Consider the following 21,985-nt stretch of genomic DNA (forward strand, 5'->3'; position numbering starts at 1 on the left):
CCAGTCACACAAGTGCATCAACACAGTATTTGTTATTATTCATGGGCTTGTGGAGATCACCGTAGAGTAGACTGATGACTGCCTCTCAATTAATAATGATAAACTACTTCAAAGTTCTGTGGCCTAGCCAAACACCCAAGGGGGAAGAAAGTCCAGGCTCACAATTATAATAGGGCTGAATTGATAACTACCTTCTGTGTAGAGAGAGAGGTCGCATGGGATATAGACAACACCAAGTAAAGATGTGATTGGAAATTCTCAGATTTCCTATGAAAAGTTCAGCTTGCAAAGTCATGTGGAATCTGGCGAAATAGCCATATTGACCTCGGTATGGTATCCCCAGTTCCACGACAGCAGTTGTCTGCAGTAAAAGCAAATCAGCCCTCGACCCATCCGATTGGGATAAGCAAACAAGAAAAACCAGCATGCCCCATAATTCCACCTTGTACAAAACCCAAAACCCAGAATGGACTGAGGGTATTGGATTTTGTACCAGGGAGGCAATGCACCATACAGAAGACCCACTCGGGTCACCTAGGCCAAGAAGAAGGCTGGAAAACATGTTCCTGGGCCTGAAGGCTCAAACAATGTTAACATTGCAACAAGAAAGGCACTATATTTCAAATAATCCCTCTTCCCTAAGAAGAAGATCCTGACAGAACTAGCAAAACTCATTTACAGATTTGGACTCAGGAATATAATGAGGAAGACCAGGCTAATTCAGTGAAGTGTTTTATAGCTCTTGGGGGAACACGCAGCCCTCCCACATTTGATATCCAGAGTCGCAGTTGGAAGACCAGTTCTCACCCATACAATTAATGGACATAAATATACAGCCCACCTTCCAACCCACACTCCAAGGAACATTGTGGAGGAGAGACCTCATATCGCCCTCATAATTCCCAGCAGAAGAGAGACAGAATCACCTGCAGCCACAGCTTCAAGTAAAAGCAAGGGAAAGGATAAAAGCACTGCACCAAACAAAGGAGAAACGTTTTTTCGAAGCTCCCACTCCACAGGACTACTGCTCAATACATACCCTGAGCTCAAAGGAGGTCACCAAAACACATTTCGGAAAAGGAAATCTCCCCAGCAAGAGACAGGGGAACAAACAAGCAGCTCCTTTTGCCAGCAACAAACACAGACCCCCCATGAACCTAGGACTACAATGCATCCCTGCCATGGAGCATAGCCAAAGTGTCCATCTAAATTCTATATAAGTGTCAGCTCCCACAACGATAGCGGAAGGGAGTTTTGGGGTACACACAAGGAGAGTTGTGGAATTTAAGAGGAAGAAGATAACTGGAAGAATGAGGAAGGTTGCTGGCCTGGCATTAAGACCTGGAGTATAAAAACCTGATTGTACTATCCAGACAGGAGAGAAAGGTTTTGGTGCTAGCTGCAAGACCCAGAGTGGAGTGTTGAATTTTAACTCCAGTAGAGGAGGCAAATTGTAAGGAGGTAGGGGATTAACGAGGATCCCAAACGGCAGGTCAATAGAGACCTGGCCACCACCCTAGTCAAGAAAAGGACATGGGGCGGGGGGCTTTGATGAGGGAACGATAGAGAAGGTGAAGATGAAGGCTTGACCAAGAAAAAGGCGGAGCAGGAAGACAGATAAGGTGAAAACAACATCTCTGACCAAAAGGGAAGGCTGAACAGGAAAGAGCAGAGCTCCCTCCTGACAAGAGAAAGAGAGGGCAGAGTTTATATACAGATGGAATGATCCCAAACGGCGGTGATGATAGCTCAACGGCAACGTCCTCGCCTTGGAAGCAAGACGACACGGAGCAACACAGGTTCAATCCCCGGGTCCGCACTTAGAAACCTCTGGGTATTAAGCGCGTTATAAATAACCTATCACATATCATATCATGAGGAAGTGCCCAAAGGTGGCAGAGTGAAACACTGAACATCTCAGAACCTGCTGTTCGATGAGACTGGTCCACATTGCCATGCATGACCACCTTTCTTTCCAATATTCAATTTTGATCCTTTATATATTTTTAAAAATATTAATTCAAATGACATCATTTGGGACACTGTTTTTATGATGTCGGGCATGAAATGTAAATTTTTTGATGCTGTGGGAACCTCCTGAGGTGGCTGCAATAAATACAAAAACATTAATATGTACCTATCACTGTCTTACAACACATTTGTAAATAATACATTCTCACATATCTGCATAATTCATCGATTAGATAACTCTTCAATAAGAAAACTATATTGTTATAAAACCTCACATTTCAATGTCGTTACTTTCAACTTAAACTGGTTCTACATATATTAAGTCTGTCTGAGTTGATTTACAATTGCCCAAAAATGGATTTCAGATGTTCTTTCCTTATCAAACATTTGCATTCACTGAACCAAAAATTCCCAGCTGTAATCGCTGGAAAATAACAAAATGACTTAACTTCCCCAAAACATGTTCCTTACAGCAGTTCTTATTTCTACAGACCGCCCTCTCTCCTTATATCTCTGCGCTATGTCTACTCTAACCCTATGTAGACATTCCTGTCGCGTGTTTCAATAAGTAGTGTAAACCGGTTCACACTGTGTGCGTCTCACATCTAACGTTACCTAGTCCTGCATCATTTTCGTAATTAAAAACACTCAAAAAATAATATCAAAGTAGGAATATCAGACTATTTTGTCTGTTAGTCGGTGTGTGTATGTTTACAAACTCGGCAACTATCTTATCACGTTTCGCTAATGGTGTGTCCATATTAAACCTATGCTATATGAGTCATTTATAATGTGCCTGTACACAAGTGTTTTTAGGCATGACAAGACAAGCTAGGGAGACTTATGGAGGACAAAACAAACGATCTTACTCGGACTGGAGTCACTCAGATTGCGCAACTGCATAGGGGTAGAAGGAGATGGGAAGTGCAAGGGGGAGTGTTATTAGTGCAGCATTGCTCTGGGTGAGTGCAGTCGGGGGAGCTGGCTCTGGGTAGTTAAAGGAGGGTGGCTACTGTAGGTTTACAGATACAGCCCCAAATTGTGCGGAGGCCCGGAGGCAGTGCAGGTGCTTACATTGGGTTCTGAGGGTAGCCAGGCAACCAGCCAGCACAGCAGACAGGTGGGTCTATGAGCGCATGTAATTTATTCTAATGTGGCTAATGTATAATTACAAATATTATATCAATGACTAACTCAAAAAATCATATTCAGCAACATCTAGTCTGAAAATAGAGCTTGTGTGACTGTGTTGTGGGATTGTTACTCTTCATTTTGCAGTTATGTTGTTAGGTACGTTTTAAGCGTGAGGTTAATACTCACATTTGACTTCACAGCTATATCTAATGGTATACCTCTTCAATAAACAATACACTGTCTACCATGTTTCCTAATAGTAAATTTACTTGGTAATATCAGAAAATTACTACAGCAATCTAAACAATAGCAGATCTTAATCTCAAAGCTTTCCGGCTTGTAATCAACTTCACCTATATTGTCCTTCCAGGGTACTGTGATGAATCTGATGATGCCCTCACTTCTTTCCCTGGGGTGACCCCCACTCCCATATGGCCAGGGCACGGCAACCACTACCATGTTCCTGACCCTGGTGGCATCTATATGAGAGAGGAGCATCTAGGGGTATGTACACCGCAGGAGAATGACAGGACATTGTTGGAGGAAAGCGCATATCCTGTTTCCCCTTAAAGGATGTTTCCTCAGTCCTCAATGCATTAATGGCATATTGTGCACTCATCCCCCACCTCCTAATAGATATATTGGGCCTCATTACGAGTAGGGCTGTAAGGGATACCGGACACCGGTAAGGAGACCGGTGCCGGTAATCCCTTACCGCCCTACTACGAGTTCTCTTAGCGGGACCCTCCTTTAATGCCTGGTTTGACCAGGCGTTATGGACGGGACCCGTTAAGGGAAATCACAGCCAATAACGGTACCGCAATTTGCGGTATTGTTATTAGTGCCTTCCCCATTCCCATTGAGCCCTATGGGGGCTCAAATGGGAATGAGGAATGGTCTGGTGAATGGGGACTTACCGGTCCCGCCAAGGTCAGACTGGACCGGTAAGTCCCAATCTCACCAAACCGTACACGGTACCATTATTGGTGGTAGTCATGGCGCAAATAGCACCATGACTACCACCAACCTCGTAATGAGGGCCCTTGTGATTAATCCTCAAACTCCCATTAGGGAGAACATGTTGGCAACAGAGTAATATGGATTACAAGGACCGGGCAACCAACACTACAGTCTAGTTGTTGGCAAATGAATAAGCAAGCTGGGAACTTCAAAAGCGGACCACTTGCAGCTGATGAAAGGAAGGATAGAGGAGAGCTGCATACACCGAGGTGCCTCGCATCCCATAGGATGACTGAGCACAAGGTTGAAGGCAAGCAAGCTGTGGCAGGCGACCGAGAGGTGAAACCTTTACTAGATCAGAGAAACCAGGGTGCAGGTGGTCTGATGCAGCAAGAGAGAAGGCAGCGGGGACCACGCACAGCGAAAGCCGACACACCGGGCATGCTGTGAATAACAAGCCCCACTCAAAGCCAATGCACCGCAACAAGGCAGAGCGGAGAAATGCTGGAGACAAACCGTAAGCCCTGGGAAGGAAAAGGGCTAGGCATGTTGCCAGCAAGCATATTTAATTCTTCTGAAGCCACAGAAACAACTGGTAAACATAAATATACTAGGTGAAGTTTAGTAGTTATGTAACAGAATTCCTGGCAGAGAAGTTTACCAGGTGAAGTTAACTAGTTGTGTAACAACTCAAGAAGGGCCATGCCCTTGAACTAATGAACTGTTGTAGAATTGTATAGAGAAAAGGAGAGCCTTTAGGAAGAGACATTCCCTTGGCATTGCAATGTATAAAAGGAGATGAGAAAGCCTGGGGAGGGTAGCTGATACCCCAAGAGAGGCAAAATGTACCAAGGGGAGAGGGTAATCCTCTTGGAGCTTGAGTATTATTTTGAAGTTGTGGAATTTACGATAACAAATCCGGTGAAGGAAGTTGATCGCTGAAACTGTGAGCATTGTTCGTTGGAAACCTTTTTGTTGAATTTGAACATTTTGGTTAACCTTGAACATTTGCATCTGCAAGAGTCAATTCCCTTACACACTGAAGTTTAGTTGGCGTGTGAGGGCCAGCATAGGATTATGGGCACATGACATACTTTTCTTTGGACATCTTGATACTGGACAGACTCAGTTTTGTTGAGGTAGGGAAATTCCTCCTAGATTAGGGATAGTGAGGTATTTTCCAAACCCTTTTTGTGCTACTAAATGTTTGTATCCACAAATGGGTCTCCTCTGTGTCCGCATCTCATTCCTGGCTCTTCACAGTTCCAATGTTCTTTACACTAAGGCAGATATAATGTTCCTCAATTAATCATGCACTATCATTCTGATGTGTACACACTGCTGTTCCCAACAAACTCCAAAGGAACCTCACACAAAGCATCACAAACGACTTTCAAATAAAGCAACCAAGCGTCCATTCCTGATTCATCCCCTAAGGGAACACCAATTGTAACTTGTGAATCCAAAATGATTCCCTTTGGAGTAATCTCTTTTCACAATCTCCTCCTGTGGAAGTCTTAGAACACTTTCTACCATTTGATATTTCATGTGCATGACTTGATGATTAATTTCCATGAACTCCCTAGTGATCAGAGATGAAGAGTTCCGATTTCTCATATCTCTCTTATGTTCATCAATGCGTTCCTTAGCTGCCCTAATAGTTTCGCCCACATGGATCTTCCTGTATGGACATTTCAAATTGTATACTGTGAATTTCGAAATGCAGGTAGAATTATTTCTCTATGTAATCCTTTCCCCAGTTTGCAGATGATGTTACATTTTGCCTGTGATAATATTATTACAGTGTATGCAATTTAAACAGGGTTAGGGTTCAGTTTTGGGTGCTTCCAGGAAAGTTTGATGTTCAGTTGTCTTACTGATATCAGCTCGTATCAGAATGTCTCTTAAATTCATCTGTTTAAATGCAGTCCTAGGAAGTTCTTTGCAAATTCCACTTAGACATGGATCTGTTTGTAATATAGTCCAATATGTCTTCATCAGCTTGATAACTTGTGGAGTGGTTGGACCAAAGATGATTTGAAATTTTAACTGTGAAGTCTCTTTTTTATCTCGTTGATAATACTTAATCCATTTCTATTTTTTGCAGATGCCTGTGTCTGTGCTTTTTCAAAACATGCAAAGTGTAGCCCTGACTAAACATTTATATTTGTACGAATTTGGCTTCAGTCTCAAAGTCTTGCTTCTCAGAACTAATTTGGCTCAGCTTTAGGAATTGTGAATATGGAAGATTCTGTAAAAGGTTTCTTGGCTGGTATTCTTTGCAGTCCATTGATTTGTGATAGACAGTACATTGTGTTTAGTAGGGCGTTAGTCTCCAAAGAATTGACTTTTCTATTAGACACAGTATATGTAAATTTAATTGTGTCATGAATATTATTTATAAGTTCCAAACATTTCTTAAAATTCAATTCAGGCCCTTGCAATACAATGAAAATGTTGTCTAAGTATCTGAGCCATAATTTCCCACCATGTTGCCAATGTTCTGACACCAAGGTTCACTCATTTTCAAAGTTTTGCACGAACAAGTTGGCGTATGCTGGCATGAATCTTTCCCCATAGAGCTTTGTTTGGTCAGTTGAAAAAAATTGACTGCCAAATTTAAAGTAGCTATTGTATAGAACACATCTTAACTTACATAGCTATGAATGATGTATATCTTGTACTTGATGACTTAGTAAGACTCGCAACACTGCTACAATTCCTTCCTCCTGTGCAGGAATCTATGTGAGCTATTAAGTGTACATCTATGTGAGTAACAGAAAAATACAGGTGGTCCTATACCGCAATGTGAACTGGTCTCATCGTACAGCAGGTTTTGAGCTGTTAGATCCCTGACCACGACAAATGATTTGAGACCAACCCATACATTAAGATAAATGTGAGTGCATGGGGTCTAACTTAATATCATCATACAACGGTGGCAGGTAATGGAAGGGTCTAGGTGACGAGATGGAGGAGGTAACATGTTCTCCTGAGGAGTAACCCAAGAAATAAGAACATACAGGGCCTGATTCACAGAGCATTTTTCAATGGGATTGCACCATTATAGAAGGCCTCTGTGAATCAGGCCCACATTGTCGTTGTGAAGTGTAACTAACCCATTAACATACCCTAACTATCCTAACATTAAATAAAAAGCATAAACATGAATATCCTTGTTCTGTCATTTGTATAAACGAATGACAATAAGCTTGGATTTATAAGGAGTTCCAGGGAATAGGAGTGCTAGGAAAATCTTAAAAAAGACAATGGTATTGGCCCTGTTACCACTGCCCAGGATTGGATCAGTGATGCACAGGAACAGCCAACCTATACCAGCCTCCTTTCTGTTCTCCTTTCCTCAAAGTACTTCATTTTATATTTCCTTTTTGCATTATTTGAAATCACTCTTTAACAAAGATATTAAAAAGATGCTAAATAGAAAAGTGTCAGCATCATCCTGATTTTGCTCAAATAATTAAGATTCTGTTTTTTACTCGTTTTCCCTGGACAGCATGACATTTTGGGAAATGCTGATGAAACAATACTACACTAAATGCATATTAACTGAAAGATGCTTAAATCAAAATTCTGCTCTTTTCATCACAAATCAAATTCTAGCTTTTAGTTCCAAGCTTTGTTTCACAAATTCTACCTGATTCAATACTTTTCGGTACAAAAGTGTTAATTCATGGGGTCGAAAGACCCTACTTATACGTCAACTGACTATTCAACAACATAATTGTCAATCTATCTTAATGATTGGTTGTACATTTTAGAAATAGTGAAATCGTGGCAAATTTGATCTTCCAGAAAGGGCAACCCAATCTCAGAGTGTAAACCACATGCTGGAGCGCAATCAGGAAAGCCTAACAGACTCCTGCAAAAGGTATTTTGCATTTTTTGCAATTCTTCAAAAGAGATGAAAGCCCCATATACTGATTGTTTATAAAGCAACAGACTTGGGTTTAGCCTATTAATCATGTGTGTGGTGCTTTTTATTTGCCTTCTCTTCTATAAGTGCACCGGTAGTCAGACACCATGGCTACCTAAATAATTAGAGGTGCACACTCTGTTGCCTGACCTTCCAAGAAAAATATTTGTGTGCTTCGTACACCTTTCCCCAAAGATCAAACGACTGATTTATTTACATGTATATTCAATCCCCACTCATTCATGTAATTTGTGTATGCATTTCTCAGTTTTAAAGGGAATTTGGGTTTTAATGAGCAACACATTTCATCTGCATATGACAATATGGGGGTGTTAATACCAGCCACTAGGGTACTCCTATCGCATCTCGATAGAGTTGGGTGAAAAGAATTTGTGAACACGTTTAATAGGAGGGGGCTAAAACACATGCTTGTCTTACTACCCTTGTTGTCAGTTTAGGAGAATTTACCATACCATCTCTGCTTTATTATTTTCATGTACAAGTTCAATGGCAATTGTATGTTTAATTTGATATTCACTTTGATAACTTGGGCGACTTATAAGCAATCCTCAATACGTAAACTTGTATTTGCACTGTCTCTGCCAATTCATCCTTAGTTCAGTCCAGTCTTTCCACCTCATGCCATTTTAATATTTCTTTATATTGTTTTCTCAGCAAGAAGATATCATCATCATCAATAGACTTTTCTTTAATGTTTAAAGTTTTAAAAAATGAATGCCTGGTATTCTTACATTCATTGTCCAACCAACTGTTTGTACTTTTCTGGACTTTAAAGTGCTTCAGCATTGAAAAGGCGTCACCAAGTCTTCTCATAAGAACAGCATAACTATCTATTAACTTGTCGGGGTGGTCTTTTCCACAAGGCATCCTTCTATAAGAGACAGTTTGTTGGTTATTAAATGTTCCATTTTACATTGAGCCATTGTTTTATCCCAACAACATCTGTCTATTATATGTTACTGCACCCCCTGAAATCTGGGTCTTTAAACCTTCCTTATTATGGTTGATGGATAAGGGACTTTTTTTTAATGTCAAACGCAAAGAGTAAAGATCACTTTCTACCTCCAGTATCACTTCAAAGTCAACTTATTAAATTCCAATATATTGCACCCACAATTAAGTAGCCCATTGACCACCTACCACTGGAGCAAATAAAAGTTATGTTTCAAGGTGCATCAGAGGGTGCACTCCTTTTAATCAGTCCCAGACCGCTGTTCCAAAATATTGTATGTAATCAGATCCCAGTATTAGCCAAATAATATATATAGGGTTTTCAATAGCGCGCTTAATACTGAAGAGGTTTCTCAGCATGGACCCGGAATTGCTGCGTTGCCACTGAGCTATACTGCCCGTGCCAATATCCCTCTCCATGATTGCATTTGGGATATCTAATATCCTATCTTCATGGCAATTTAGAAGGGTCACAGTTTGTCCATTTCCTAGTTTTAGGATAAAATCCCTCGGGCCTACAAAATAAAAGAGGATAACTACCTGTGCTCCCATCTAGGATATTGTCATTACCATTTATAAGTTTCCCAAAATCTCTATATGTTCTTATTTCCATGGTGCGTTTTAACAATATCAAAGACACAACAATGTATTCCTATTACATTTAATTTCAATACAGTGTATTGTGTCAGTGTTAATCTGGATTTCTACCAACATCTGCAAATCCAAGGATATCAGGGCACAGAGGCCACGTTGATGCGTCCATGCTCTTTTAACACTGTTTAAAACCCATCTCTAATAATTTGTGTCAAAAGCCATGTTTCTTGGAAAAGCAAAATGTGAAAGGCATCAACTAATTTAAGAAAGTCCTCAGCTGTTTATTTGGTTTGGAGACCAACAACATTCCAGTACATACTCCGCAATTTTGCTTACACATTACCTGCAACAACCTCACAAACTGCTATATTGCTCTCAGCTTGTTCCAGGGAAAGGTTGTGCTCTCTCAAATTTAAGTGTGGATTATGAGGCGTCAATTTGGCCTCAACACAGATTATTGAATTGTTCAGAAGTTTTTAATCGCAGTCAATTACTGTGTTCAGTAATTAGTTCTGATTTGTATAATCAGCTGTGATGTAAACATAAGTAGTTTGCAATGTTCTGACCGATCCAATTGATTTCAGGGATGTGGCCCACTCTTTGCGTTAAAATTGACACATTTCACAAATCTTTATAGATAATATAAAAGGTTGTTTGGCAAGCTTTATTTAGCAGCCCTCTGAATACATTTTCTTTCTCCAGGAAGTTGCTGTTTTCCTGCCAGACTTGCCTTGGGGCTTCGGTGGATCAGAATTACATCCTCGCGATTCTTGAAGTTTGAGCATGCTCTTTCTTTGGATCCCATATAGATAAGTCTTTCCAGACTATGGTTCAGCTGGGCTTGCTTAGCCTTGCAAGATTTGACCAATGTCCGCTTGATGGTAACAAGTCTCTCCGCGATGGCTATCATCATATAAATTGATCGGTCCAATGATTTTTTCATGATGGTCTCAGGTGAGAGACTTTCTCTCAATTTCGTTGACAGAATGGGGCTGCAGGTTTTTGTTAACCCCATGGATTCTGCTGTCTTTGCATCAGCATTAAAGCCAGAAAGAAGTTGTCCGCGGGTTCGGACTGCATTAGTTCCATTTTTAGTGGAAGTGGCACATTGGTTACTGCTTTTAGTTGCTGGTTTAGATATATTTTTCTTGTTGCTTATGTTGTTACATTTGGCTAGATTCTACCTTCACATTCTGATCCGATAGTCTTCCATCCCCATCTCATTTCTGTCTTTTATACTGTTGTTGCTACATCACTGTGTAGCTTTGATTAATTTCTCTAATTTCTTTAATCATTATTTGGATTGGCATGAAATGCAGGTTTGTTTTTGCTGCCAATTGCCCTACTTACTACAATGTTGGAATCGCCATTCATATCTACATTATGCGGTGTGGTGCTGCTTCAGTTTGTGGTCTCATTTTGGTCTCATTCCTCCTCAGAGGAACCTGCACAGTCTACTATTGTGGGTTTTGCCTCCAAAGCCCTTTTTTTTCGTTAAACTCAACCACTGAAATCTGAGTCTCTGGCTCTCCAACCACTGGTTTCAAGTAGACATTAGGAGTGCTCATCATTATCAACCTTTTGGGGGACACTTTCTTTCGGAAGTGGTAGTAGCCTTTCTTTTTTTCTATGGTGATATACAGTTATCACAATGGCCTCTAAAACGCCTATCAAAAGCGTAAGGTAGGAGCAGGCAAAAAGAAAATATTAGATTTTAGGAATTACCCTCACATCGGTGGTAATTCCTTGCCAGCCCGAGTGTAGGCAGGCCAAGGAGAGGGCCTCAGTGAGGGATCAGAGCTGTCACCGGCTGGGTTCCCCCCCAACGAGTAGGTGATAGCAATTCACATCCCGCTCCGTCCGGGGTGCAAATAGTTTCATTTTTTTTTCAAGGGAGATGGGGTCTGCGGTATTCCCCAAGCCTGTTCTCTTGTGGGAAATAAACAACAAGATTGTTACCGCAATGGAAAATAGCAAATGGACCAAGTTCCTTTTGTATTTCTAAAATGGTGGCCCAACAGGAAGGAGCAGCAGTGCTGGGAGCACCGCATGTAAGTCCAGTGGGCATGGATGGAGTTAAGGGGATGACATGAGGAGGCGGCTGGTTGGTCTGGGAGGCACAGGGGGGTTGGAGAAGGGGCCATGGCATCAAAAAAACTGGAAACATCTCTGGAAGTGCCTCGGATGGCTGGTAAAATTCAGGCAGGACACAGGAAGTTCTCGTCCATGTTTCCGGCCACATGACTGGCTGAGCGCTCTTTCCCGGGTGCAAATATAATATATAGATCTGTTACATGGGTCAAGGTACTCTAGTTTTGATGAATGTGGATATTACACAAAAATGAAAAAGAAACAATTAAGTCAAATGTTAAAAGTTAAAAAATGAATGTGTCTTAGTAAAACAAATAATTCCACCCAATTACTTAGCTCAGTCTCGGGTTTCTGTATGACATTGCTGCCTTTAGGCTAGTCCATTATGCAGTGGCAAACATCTTGCGTGGAACAGATAACACACAACTCATAACCAGCAAATGTGGTCCAAATCTGTGTATTTTGCACACATGAGATGGAAACGATAGACAATTCCTTTTTGTTCACCTTGCATATATGCATGTACATAGGGACATATTTCTTCCAATAGTCAAGTAGAAGCTTTTGCAATGTACCAGCTCTTTTACAATTCATGTTGCTTTGTTTTGCAGGTATGATGAATCGAGGGAATTTGTTCCTTCTCCCCAAAGGGGAGCCACCCCGTTTGAGACTAGGGAGGTGAGGCTGTCATGCAAAACCCTCCCTACGGGTTTGGGCAAGCAAGATCTCACTGAGATTGTCCTAAAATTCCATGTTTTCTGCCTATATGGGAATTGATAATTGTGATGACCGAACAGAGCCTTTATCTGTAACTAATATGTTTGTTGAATCCTGCCAAACTTAAGTTCATGGGACCAATGACACAGTGCTTCTGATTGTGGAAGACTAAAAATAACTAAACTAATGCCTCCCTCCATTGGGTCTGCATCCCAAATAGCTCTCGGGCCTAATCTAAACATGTTCTTTTCTCCAGGGTGGGATCATCATAGATCCTATTAGCCCCTCCCCCTTTCCATATGTGGTATTTTGAACAGTCTTTGTTGTTTGTCCTGCTTGCTATTGGTTCAGCGATTCCCTTGCTCTGAGCTGTGGTGAATTATTTTTCTCTTGTCTGGGTTTGACAGGCGTCAGAATATCAGAATCTGTATTACGCCCATCGGCTTCCTTGTGTGGTCCACTGGGCTCACCTGTTACTGCCTTGCATTGTGGTTCTTGTAGTTCTGAAATATACCAAAGAGATCTCTGTCCAGAAAAGGGGGCGCAAGGCATTAGCTGATCAAATGTGGTACCAGGGTCAAAAGTCCAAGCAAATGTAGGGGGCTCCGGGATTGGGGCCCTTCCAAATCCCTCACCCCAGCTATGGGGTAGGGTTGGCTCTGAATACCCCCTTGTAGGCTGTCCACCCTAGGTCAGGAGGGGTACATGTTCACCCCAAACACGGTGAAGACACTGACTCTGTCAAATATGTTAGTATTGATATTTATAGTAGAGGTCTCATTCTTCATCAAAATCTGCTTTAGTGATACAAAATAATCAAAAACAACAACTGACAGAGGATTTAGAGTCTTACAAGAACCGGACCTGATTGGGACGCTCTGAACCCAGGTATTTTTAAAAACAACATTGCACTGATCCTCAGACTCATGAGCGCAGCTGACTTCCATCAGCAAAGTCTCTAAACCTCAGCTTTCAGAATGAACAGATCTTTGCATTTTGTTTTCACTCATTGTTTTGGAAGATAATGTTTGACTGATGCCTTCATCATTGAAATCTCATCTTTCACTTCAAATAGCCCACTTTTCTTTGATAAGGAAAATGGGTTTTATTAAACAGACTGTTAGCCAATATTTCACTGTGTGGCTTACAATTTATTTTCTGATGGTACAAATTACAGTGACAATTCAAGTGTGACTGTCCAATAATTCCGAAGAGGCGGTTCCTGCTAAAGAAGCAGCATTCCCTCTATGTGCCAGACACACTCTGTCTGATTTGGTAGGATGTTGGGTATTTCGCTGAAGACTGGTGGAAATCATCAATATTACTGAGGTAAATTATCAGAATTATCTCAGTGGAAATACTGCCGGGTTATTATTAACAATTCCCTAAGGAGTCCTATGAACTGCAAAAATGGGGACTAACACCACCCTGATGCCATTCGTAAACCTGTGGTAATTCCATGGGACCAAGTGATGGTAATTGTAAACTAGTTTGGTGATAGTCCCACACATTGGGCCTTATTACTTGTTTGACAGTATCCTGGTGGTAATACCGCTGGCATACCGGCAAATGGAAATAATGTTACCAGCACTTGTCTGCCGGTAATATTGGCAGATTACAAGTGCTGGTATTCACTGTAAGACCCCATTTCCATGGAGTTCGATAGGACTCCATGGGGGATTTCGGAACAATTACCAGCAACGGTAATATGCAGGCATTATTTTGTCGGAAGGGGTCCAATCCGTTACCAGTACCAGCAAAGTTGTAGTTGGCTGGTCTGGTAAAGGTGCTGGTAAATGTTATAACTGGCACTTTTACTGTGTACCGTCCAACTCTTAATGAGGGCCATTTACTTCCGAAATATTGCTAAACTTGTAATGAGGACCTATAGACCTTTATTATTTGGCAATGTAGGAGCACTACACAATCCATCAAGACCACACTTACTCAGCTTTTTTATTTTGGTGTGGTTCATGTATTTTCTTGACCATTTCTGTTGCACATCCTCACAGCCCACAACCACTGGCAAAGATGCATTTCCTCTTTTTGGAATGTAACATTTTCTTAGATGCTTATAGCCATTTTCATTTTTTGGATTCACTGCTTACTATTAATACAATTGGTGCTTAAATCCTTTCTCACAAAATGTCCCACATTGTATAAACGATTTATAGGACACATGCCACAGAAGGAGATGCTAGTAGAATTGAAGACATTTGCATGAATTACATTTCTTTAAAAAACCACAATGATATTACTAGTGGCATGTGTCCCCTGGGGACCCGCTACTTACCAGCACCAATACTTTGAACATAAATTGAATAGAAATTAAGATTAGTTCAGACTATTGACGAAAATATAAAACATTGGAAACATACCCATAGAAATGACCTCGGACGAACTCTTGTATCTTAGACTTATACATGACGTGCAAATTCTGAAACTCGTGCATAGCGGAGAATTTCTTTATGTTTAAACCATTAGGCGTAATAACATCTGTAAAGTTTGATTAAAACATGTTAAGGAAAATTCATAAAGGCTTGAGCATGGTCTATTAAAAGCAGCTCCACAAATATTGCAGTTAGTACACCGTGGCAAATTACAAATATGATATCTATATTCACTTCAGTTTTATTGTTTTGCAAAAATAAGCAACATGATTTTAAGCAAAGCCAATCAAAACATTACATTCAAACTCAGCAATTAATACTATCTCATACAACGCTATTGTTTAAAATAAACCTTAATTTGTAAATATGGAAAAAATCACATACAGCCTCTAATGTCCATATGATTATTTGGGAATTTAGCATCTATATAGGAAAATAGCTTGCTTGTATGACCACCTTATGTCAAACAACACTAATAGCATACACCCATTATGTTGTGTACTAATTGACTGGACATCCATAGGTCCCTGTATTCTGCAGCAAGCAAAAGCATGCTTATAATTCTATTTTTCAATGCATGATATGTATGATGTATGATGGCGCCATTTTCCTTGTTTTGGGGACTTTTAGTGGTTGATTTAGGGTATTCGTAGTCTCCCTGAGTCAGTGGATGATGGGCCCAGGTATTGCATGGGCAGGAAGCCCTGATTGATTTAGGGTATTGGTAGTCTCCCTGAGTCAGTGGATGATGGGCCCAGGGATTGCATGGGCAGGAAGCCCTGATTGTCCCCACTCAACTCTCTTCTGAAGGGATGGCTATTTGAATACAATAACTGCCCCCTGGCTTTTAAGAAAAAGAACTGTATGGCAGGCATCCAAAAGTCTCCCTTACCCTCACCAGAAGGAGAAGAACATCAGGGGTTGGAAGAAGTAGAACAAAGGTTTTTGGAAGGAGAAGAACAGCAGAGGTTGGAAGGAGAACCGAAGAGATAGGAAGTCGGAGAACAGCAGAGGTTGGAAGGAGGAGAACAGCAGCGGTTGTAAGAAGAAGAGCAGAGTTTGGAAGGAGAACAGTAGAGGTTGGAAGGAGGAGAAGAGCAGAGGTTGGAAGGAGGAGAATAGCAGGGGTTGGAAGGAGGAGAATAGCAGAGGTTGGAAGGAGGGGAATAGCAGAGGTTGGAAGGAGGAGGAGAATCACAGAGTTTGGAAGGATGAGAATTGCAGAAGTTGGACGAGGAGAATCACCGATGTTGGAAGAAGGAGAATCACAGAGGTTGAAAAGAGAACAGCACATGATGGAATGGGGAGAAAAACAGGTGGAGGAAGGAGGGGAAAACCGTTGGTGGCCTGAGAGAATCATCCACAGACCAATGGAAAGCAAGAGAAAAGGGTGAACATTAGTCACATGAAGGAAGGTACAAGTGGCATGCATTACCCAAGGTAGGAGCCAGGCATTAAGCACTGATCGGGAGGGGCTGTACACCCGGTGGGAGCAGGAATGAGTATGTGACTGAGTAATGAGGAGGGCCATCACCAGTGCAGGATCAGAGAAGTAAAGCAAAGGGTATATATCAGGACCCAGAAAAGGGAGGTGATAAGTGTGGAACCGTGGACCAGAAGCCCAGGTGCACCTTCCATTACCGTGGGCATCAAGTTACAACCTCTTTTATGCTTCATGAGTGAGATGCAGAGGCAGCTGCAGTGGCTGGAGGCTGTAACATTCAATATCAGGAAAGGCAAACATGAGGATCTGCTGAGAACACTCAAAGAGCCTGGTTGCTGTGTAAGCGACTCCTCAACAAAGCCCAATGAATATTTAAAGAAACATCTTCAGTTTCAACTGGTCCAGTGGAAGAGAGACCATGTGCTTAAACTGCATTTGATTTACATCCAGAATGGATCCCTACAGACTCTGGAAGAGGTTTTACTTTTGCTTTGACAAGTTACTTCCCTCTTGAGAGAGAATTGGAATGGGGAGAAGGTACCGATGTCTATATTGGGGTCACGCTCAGTTTTTAATTTCGTTTCCTTTTGTAATGATTTGAGAATTCATGAAAACACAACGCTGTTTTTGTTCCATTTCCTGAAAGCTAAGTCCACATTATATGAATCCAATGCATGTGTCTAGTCTTGCAAACAGAAACATATACTGTACAGGAATTTGCCATTGACTAGTTGGCCTGTTGATCCATAAAATGCAACAAGTGGCCCATTAAAATCAAAACATGGCTTACACAGATAGGTGCTCTACAACCTTGATTAGAACTAACATGAATTCGATTATGATATCAAGAAAAATATAGAGGGAGTTCAAGCAACATTAATCAAGTATAGAACAATTAACTCCAGCAAAATCCCTAGTCTGGGTGAACGTCTGTTTCTTAAATATTTCATTATTAATCATATTTATTCATTTTAACAAACACTAATGATAAAACATGTGTGGATTTCAATGTAACAGGATAATGGATATGTCCCTTTAGAGGGGGGGTCAAGGACCCCAGATGTGGTGTGGGTGATTTGAGGTGACCGGCGTAACCGGCATGTTTGAAGCCATGTATGTGCAGTACTGCCTCTGTCTCTGATAAGGTGCCATCAGCCTCTGTCCTGGCTAAGACCTAAAGACCCACAATCTACCACAACCAGCATGCACCAGACTCCCAGGAAGCTAGGCTGGAATGTGCATCCTGGGAAGCAGCACACAGAAAAGAGGAACTGTGACAGCAAGTACCACATTGCACCTTGACCCAACGGACAGGACCTGGCCGGGTGCTGTAGTAGTGGTCTAGTTACTAAAATGAATATGGATTAGGCTTCCCCATTCATGAACAAAGGGAGAAACCCAACACTCAGCACAGGGACCCCAGAATCACTACAGAGGAACAGTGGAGATATGGTGGTGTAACTACAGCCTTTGGGGAAATGCAGCGTACTAGGGGAGACAAGTCCTAAAGATTAATTTGAACAGTGACTTATGTCACATATGGCTCATGAAACACTCCAACATTTAAGTACAGTTCATAGGTTTTTATTGAACTTCCAATGGGCCATATGGCCACCCCCCTCTCATCTGATAAAACGTCCTCCCTAAAACAGGTGTCCTTCACCCCTTGATAGTAGATAACAAATGTTTCCCCTTCAGTCTACAAACAGGCTAAATATGCTACAATGTCAACGTAAAGCTGCTTCACTTTATACTAATCTCACTAAACTCCCGCAGGGACTACGCAGCGTTGCCTACTCTACCAAGTGGTTAGTGTCCTAAAAGGGTATGGGAATGTGCCTTGGAGACACCCTATTTGATGCAGTATCTTCCTATCACACTCACTCTTTCCTCTCCCACTCTTGTCTCTCTCTAGACTTCCTCTCTATGTGCACCTGCCTTTAGTTTCTCCCCTTTTCTCCACCTGTGTCTTCGATTGTGCTCATACTTTCTAGGCCTCACCTCCATCCTTTAATGTTAATCTTCCCTCCTCCTTGCTACTGTCCCTCCTCCACACCAATACTCCCTCACCCATAACACCACTCCCTCCGCCACACTACTTATAACAAATCCACCCACCTCCTATTGAGACACCTTCCTTTCACTCACCCAATCACTTCCATTCACTCCGTACCCTGAACCACCTAACTACACTTGCTACACTTTCACGCACTCACAATGGTGTACCACTTTCACTCACTAGCCAATAACTTACCTACTCCTTCCTCTCTCTCCTGCTGATCTCTTGGTGTGCTACGTCCTGCTCTCACCACGCCTGAATAACCCACAACTTCCTATTTCCTTCTGTTCCTATAATGCTACCCTTCCTCCCTCCATTGGATCACTGGCCCTGTCTTCCCTGCCCGGGAAGTGTTGAAAATAGAAGAGATTACAAATAGGGGTAAAGCCCTGCCCACTTTCTCCATGCAGATGCGCTGCTGTATGGCACTGTTGGCCCGAGAAGTTGAATGTCCCCATTCATTTTACGGGGCCTTGTTCCTGGTACCCCTAATGTAAGTCCAATGGGTGTTAGTGTTTCAGTCCTTTGTTTTAGTGCCTACTGGTCTAGGGGACCTACTGTTGGGTATAGGTGTTCACTTCTGGTGCTTGGCAGCACTGCGTGGCTTCTCTGTCTGCTGCATAGTGTTGGTGCTTCCGAGTCCCTCTCTCTCCTTTGGTTCTTCTCTGCCAGTGGCCAAGTAATAAAGATGGGAGGATTGTTTGCTGGCAGTCGGATCCCGGTGTCAGTTCTCGTTCTGCGTTTCTACAGCTGGCTTGCAGCACTGGATAAAAAAAGCTTGATTAAAAAAAAGCAAAAAACAATAAAAGGAGGTGTTGCCTGGAAGGTTTAGAATTAATCTAAATCTCTGGCATTGCTCTGGGCAACCCTCCAATCATTGTTCTTCACCGGCCAAGCCATTACAAAAGGGGAAAGACCATATGCAAATCAGGCCTGGTCCCACCCCAAAAGGGGCAGACCAGGCAGATCTGCTTGGTCACATCCCTTCTACCTGATCACACAAGCATCTCCGGACATGTTTCATCCTTGTTGGGCCTCATCAGTAAAGAGTAGCTTATGTCTATAAACCCATCAGACATGGGACTCATATCTCGGCATGCCACTCCCACTCGCGGTGACTAAGCAAAACAAAAGAGGTATGGCTGGAAGGTTTACAATTTATCTTAACCTCTGGCTCCCAATGATGCCGAAACATGTCTGGGGATGCTTAAGGTCTCATGCAGAAGGGATGTGGATGACACCCAGATACTCCTCAACATCTCGGGCAACTACAATACTGATGTAGCCAGGATCAATGAAATCTTCTCTGTCATTCAGGCATGGATGGCCATACATGGTCTCTGCCTGAATGACGAAAAGACTGAACTGCTCATTGTTGGCTCACCCAACAACCTACAAAAACTAAGTCCCAACTACTCTAACATCATAATTGATGGCAACACCATCCCAGTCGCCAAAAACGTGAAAACTCTTGGCTTCTATCTCAATGCCAATATCAACCTCACTAAACAAGTCAACGGGACCACTTCAGCCACTGCCTATACAGGGAAACTAATTAGAGCATGCAGACCATTTCTTTCCTCTAACAGCTGCCTCACGCTAGCTAGAGCTCTTATACAATCTAAGCTAGACTACTGCAACAGCCTATACTTAGGTGCCAACCAAGCGATATTTAGTAAACTCCAAGTCCTTCAAAATAATGCGTTACGGGCAGCGCTAAACATTCCCAGGTGTGAGCATATCTCTGCCACAAGAACCACATGCAAATGGCTCACCATTCAACATAAAATTGATCTAAAAACCCTCTGTCTTACTTACAAAGCTCTCAACCATCTAGCCCCCCCATACCTTACTAACAAATTCACCATGAAATCTTCCATCAGAACCACGAGATCTTCCAACACCTTATGTCTTACAGTACCTAGATTTACCTCTAAAAGAGCCGGAGGCTCGAGCTTCACTGTCCTCGCCTCCCAACTCTGGAACACCTTGCCATTGAATATTAAGTCTTCCAAATCCGTCCAGTCATTCAGGAAACTTGTCATTGGGTGGCTTCTGACAAATAGGCAACCTTAAGAGAGACTGAGCTATAAACTGTACATATTGCACATGTTTCGTTTGCCTTTGTTGGTTTTTATCACCTCCATTGCCTTTGTATTCTGTATATACCTGCTGCCTTACCATTACTGTTTTTTACCATGCATCGCGCCTTGTAGCTTGTATTAAGTGCCCTTTTATTGTATATACCTGCTGCTTTACCATTACTGATTTTCACCATGTATTGCGCCTTGTAATTTGTACTAAGCGCCCTTTTACTCCCGGGTCCGGAGAGCTATAGAAATAAAATAAACAAACAAACAAACAATGTGACCAAACAGTTTGGGCTGTACTCCATCTTTTGGGGTGGCCTTAAAGGTGCAGCTGCTGTCGAGGTCAGAACAGAGACCCAAGATCCTCCAGAGAGAATTGTAATTTGAGATAGGTAAAGGATGTTCCATGATCTTAAATGTAGATGAGAAATCCTTTCTGCTTTCCAGAGGCGTGGGGGCGGGGTAATTCAAGTGGCCTCACTTGGCTGTGAGACGCACCCATTTTCAAGGGAAGCTACTAGTTCTCATATATAATGGTTGGATAGAATGAGTCATTAGACAATCATTCCTTACATTCCCTCTCCAAAACTGGGAAATTACAAGTTCAGAAGGAGCCACCATTTTCATTATTGGCTGATATGTAGCCTCTCATTTGTCTGGAAATAGTCTGTGCACTTCAAGGAGTTCGTTAGTGGCTAGAAATATCAATCTCCATCTGCATCGCTGTAATTTTGTCAATAAATGAGACAGTGCTAAAAGCAAGCATCACATTTTCTTGGGTGAGTTTTGCTACCATAACAATAAAATAGCCTTTCACAGAAGTTCCAATATAAGGTAAGGTTTATTAAGTGACAAAGTTCTAAAAACTGAGACCTGTTGTGCAGAGTTGTTGCCACAGATTGATCCTCCTCTTCACTAGACATCCTGTGGAGCTCTTAGGGAGTAGTGCCTGGCACCAGCGTGGCACCTCAGCCTCTCTAAGCAAACTGGTGTCAAGCTCTATTGGTTCATGAGCACAATTTCTGCTCCTCTTCTTGAACCTGTGTCTAGTTGGTCAACTCCCTAAACAGTGAATGAAGGGGAGCAAAAAGTTGGAAATAATGATAACTGTCTCTGACATGAATTGACCCCCATACACCCAAGAAACCAATGCATAGATATGTTTTCTCTTTCTGGGATAGTGTAACCCAGCAGGTGGCACTGTAGATGGAAGTAAAGACACCCGTGCAGCAACACTGGAGACCATCAAAGCGTGTGCAGAGAGTCCTCAAGATGCTGTGAGTGTACTTGCACATCAGGAGACCATGAATAGGTAACACCACCAGGTGATCTGCTGATGTACATGAATGGCCCACCAGAGAGAATGAGAACCAAGTCCAACCAAAACCAAAATACATGAGACCAATTGGATTCTGGGAACTTTAACTCCAAGTTCGAACATGTATTTGTGTTTTTGCTTGACAATTATTGCCTATATTCATTTTCTCAAGATGATCAAGGTAACGTGACTTCCAATTTCCTTGCTCTGGGCAACCCTCCAACCATTGTTCTTCACCGGCCAAGCCATTACAAAAGGGGAAAGACCATATGCAAATCAGGCCTGGTCCCACCCCAAAAGGGGCAGACCAG

The 21,985-nt window shown here is 42.1% G+C and overlaps 1 protein-coding gene across 2 annotated transcripts in view; it reads right to left on the minus strand.

The window, feature by feature from the left end:
* Positions 1 to 21,985, minus strand: part of GYS2 (glycogen synthase 2) — a 919,141-nt gene that overhangs the window by 409,114 nt on the left and 488,042 nt on the right. For both annotated transcript variants that reach the window (XM_069628441.1, XM_069628442.1), the window contains one exon: positions 14,752 to 14,869. In XM_069628441.1, coding sequence (XP_069484542.1) covers positions 14,752 to 14,869 — 118 coding nt within the window. The remainder of the gene's footprint in view (positions 1 to 14,751; positions 14,870 to 21,985) is intronic.

The sequence above is a fragment of the Ambystoma mexicanum genome, chromosome 12 (genome assembly GCF_040938575.1).
Source record: "Ambystoma mexicanum isolate Mex_15411 chromosome 12, UKY_AmexF1_1, whole genome shotgun sequence".
NCBI classification, from domain to species: Eukaryota; Metazoa; Chordata; class Amphibia; order Caudata; family Ambystomatidae; genus Ambystoma; species Ambystoma mexicanum.